The following is a 2,779-nucleotide window of genomic DNA, read 5'->3' as shown; positions in this document are numbered from 1 at the left end:
TGTGTGCCTTGGCAACAACACAAAGAAAATCCTACAGACAATTTAAAAGTGTTGGTGGTTTTCCCTTTCCTGTTGTGTGTTATATAGGTGTTTGTGCATGTAACTGATCTGTAAAGGCTAAAATCCCAAAGTTCCCTCTCCCAAACACCCCCCCCCCCACCGCCTGAAACGCCTCCATTGGACTCTCTTGTTTACTTCTGTAACACAGTGACATCACTCTGTAACACTTGACAAAGCAAGATAAGGCTTTTGTGCTGCACTATTTGGCTGTTGGGATAATCAGAACAACGTGTTCCAATCTGGAAAACTTTGTGTGAAAGATCCCCTCAAGATGGAGCAACAAGTTGTGTCCGAGTTGTTTCCACATTATGACTAAAAGCTCATGAAGACACCGAAGACAGAGGAACGGCTTATCAAGTACTTGAATGCATCATAAGCTCAGAGCAAGTTTTTGCTATCTCAGTCAGCTACTGGTTTTATTTTAAGTGAAAACCAATACGTTAAGGTTTGTTTAAATGACACAATAAAGACTATAATTTCACTGCAAACAAGACTAAGATCTTAAAAATGTGTGACTATTTAAAACAAAGGGTTTTTCGATCACAAGAGGAATTAACTGAAAAGTGAAACCCCCAATTTCGACTACATCCCAGTTGTAGCTGTAAATCCTCACCTTGGACGTTCCTTTAGTGGAGTAGTAAAGCCCGGAGCGCCGCAGGAACATGTAGAGTTTCCTCCAGGACCTGCGGCCGGGCTCCTTCACAGACAGATAGCCCTGGATCTCTGGACAGCTGCTGGAGTTTAGAAAGTTCTGCAACAAAACAACATATTTTAGCAACACTGTGGCAGAAGAACTGAATGTACAGATCACAAATGTCTGTGTTTCAGCCTGGAAACTAGTCGTGCAAGGAGGATTTTTATAAAAAAACGTGTTTATGTTAAGAGGTTGCGGTGGAAAATGAGGCAGGTTTTTGTATATATTCCTAATAAAACGGCTGCAACAACACTGGATGAATGTAATTAGCAGATGTCAGGCACTGTGTGTGTGTGCAGGCATATTTTTGGAATACCAGATGTCCTCACAAAGATAAAAGGCGACAGCATTTAACGACTATTATTTTCTCTTCATAATGGCTAATTAGGAGTTGAATTGATTATGAATCAAGTCTGCAACTGTGTGCTATTCAAGATGTACGTACGTGTCCCTTCACATGTCATGGCCTCACCTGTAAGAGCTGTGACTGAGGGATCGAGCCGTCAGACTCCTGACACCAGGCCACCATATGCTCTGGAAAAAAGTTCTGGATGGAAAAACACACAAAGACACTGACAATGAGTGAGAGGGAGAGAACGAGGCACTAGAAACCACTTAGTGCATATGCAAGCTCAGAGTGGGGTAATGTTTCTCTATGCAGAATACGTCTCGCTTTCTGCTGTGTGTGTGTGTGTGTGTGTGTGTGTGTGTGTGTGTGTGTGTGTGTTGAGCACAAGGGCTAAGAGACAAAGTGGTGGGGGTGAAGAGAGGGCACTCCAGCCCGGGAGTAGGTGCAGTATGATCTCACCCGCTGATGTAATCCCCTTTAGCCAGCAGCGCTACTCTTAGCGTGATTGACAGGCCGTGGCCAGCACTCTGGTGTTTTACTGTGCTCATTACCACAGAGCTGAGGTCACCTGCTGGCTCTGACACACACCTAAATCACCGCGGCAACACTGTCACTGTACACCCTGGGCTGCACGCAACAGCGGAGCCTCATGCTGAGTCCACATCAGCAAAAGATGCCACGCAAACTAACGCTGACTGGCCCGCTGTGAGAGGCAGGTCCTTAAAGTGATGAACAACGCGCCTTCTCAACTAAACTTGGAATGAGCGCATACGTAAAATGAGTTTCAGATCAGGAGAAAAAGCAACTGAACATAAAGTGAAAACAGTCGTATACACAGCCATGGTCAGCAGGAATTCATTGCAGGTCCATATTGCTCAGGAAAATTCCCAAGTACATTTTAAAAGTTTGCTAAAAATCATCCCTGTATTGTAAAGTATGAATGAACTGTGTCTGGGGGATGTGCAACTGTTTGTATTATTTCTGTTTGGCTTAATGATGGTTAAAATAGGATGATAATTGTTGTTTTCACTTCATTTTGAATTGCATGAAATTATGAGCTGTTTTTTATGTATGTTTGATTGTATTTGACCCCAGGAAGAATAGCCTATGCTCACGCTAGTGCTAATGTGGATGCTAATAAAGAATAAGAGCATTGTGTGTGTATGCTAATAGCATTGCAACTTAATACAACAGAAAGCATTATAAACAACCATCATGTTTTAAACAATAATATGTTATGATGCCTGTACTGTTGCTGTGTCAAATTAATTAATTACATTGCCGTTAGCCAGCTGTACTCAGGGTTAAGTGCTAATTAGAAAATGGCTAAAAAGCAATCCAATGTAATGGTTTGGCATGAAAGCATAGTCTTGTGTGTGTGTGTGTGTGTGTGTGTGTGTGTGTGTGTGTGTGTGTGTGTGTGTGTGTGTGTGTGTGTGTGTGTATATGTGTGTTTTGGGATGCGTGCTAAAATGAGGCAGTTCCAGAAATAACTTTTCTTTAGGGATGCGAGAGACTCACCAGGGGGTTTCTGAAGAATTCATATTTGGCATAGTTCTTCCTGAAGAGGAATTTACTGTCGCTGCTCATGGAGGCTTGAACCTGAACCACCAGCTCGTGGTCCTCCAGACATCTCTCTGCGTACACACACACACACACACACACACACACACACA

General features: G+C 43.0%; 1 protein-coding gene across 1 annotated transcript in view; it reads right to left on the bottom strand.

The window, feature by feature from the left end:
* Positions 1-2,779, bottom strand: part of LOC104965467 (growth factor receptor-bound protein 10-like) — a 55,508-nt gene that overhangs the window by 24,912 nt on the left and 27,817 nt on the right. Inside the window, exons 5-7 of the mRNA XM_010794423.1 lie at positions 2,625-2,771; positions 1,227-1,301; positions 674-811 (exon numbers count right to left, since the gene is read on the bottom strand). Coding sequence (XP_010792725.1) covers positions 674-811; positions 1,227-1,301; positions 2,625-2,771 — 360 coding nt within the window. The remainder of the gene's footprint in view (positions 1-673; positions 812-1,226; positions 1,302-2,624; positions 2,772-2,779) is intronic.

The sequence above is a fragment of the Notothenia coriiceps genome, unplaced genomic scaffold (assembly GCF_000735185.1).
Source record: "Notothenia coriiceps isolate Sejong01 unplaced genomic scaffold, NC01 NC01_scaffold00037244, whole genome shotgun sequence".
Lineage (NCBI taxonomy): Eukaryota > Metazoa > Chordata > Actinopteri > Perciformes > Nototheniidae > Notothenia > Notothenia coriiceps.
The sequence above is the reverse complement of the archived record's forward strand: the minus strand, read 5'-3'. Positions and strand labels throughout refer to the sequence as shown.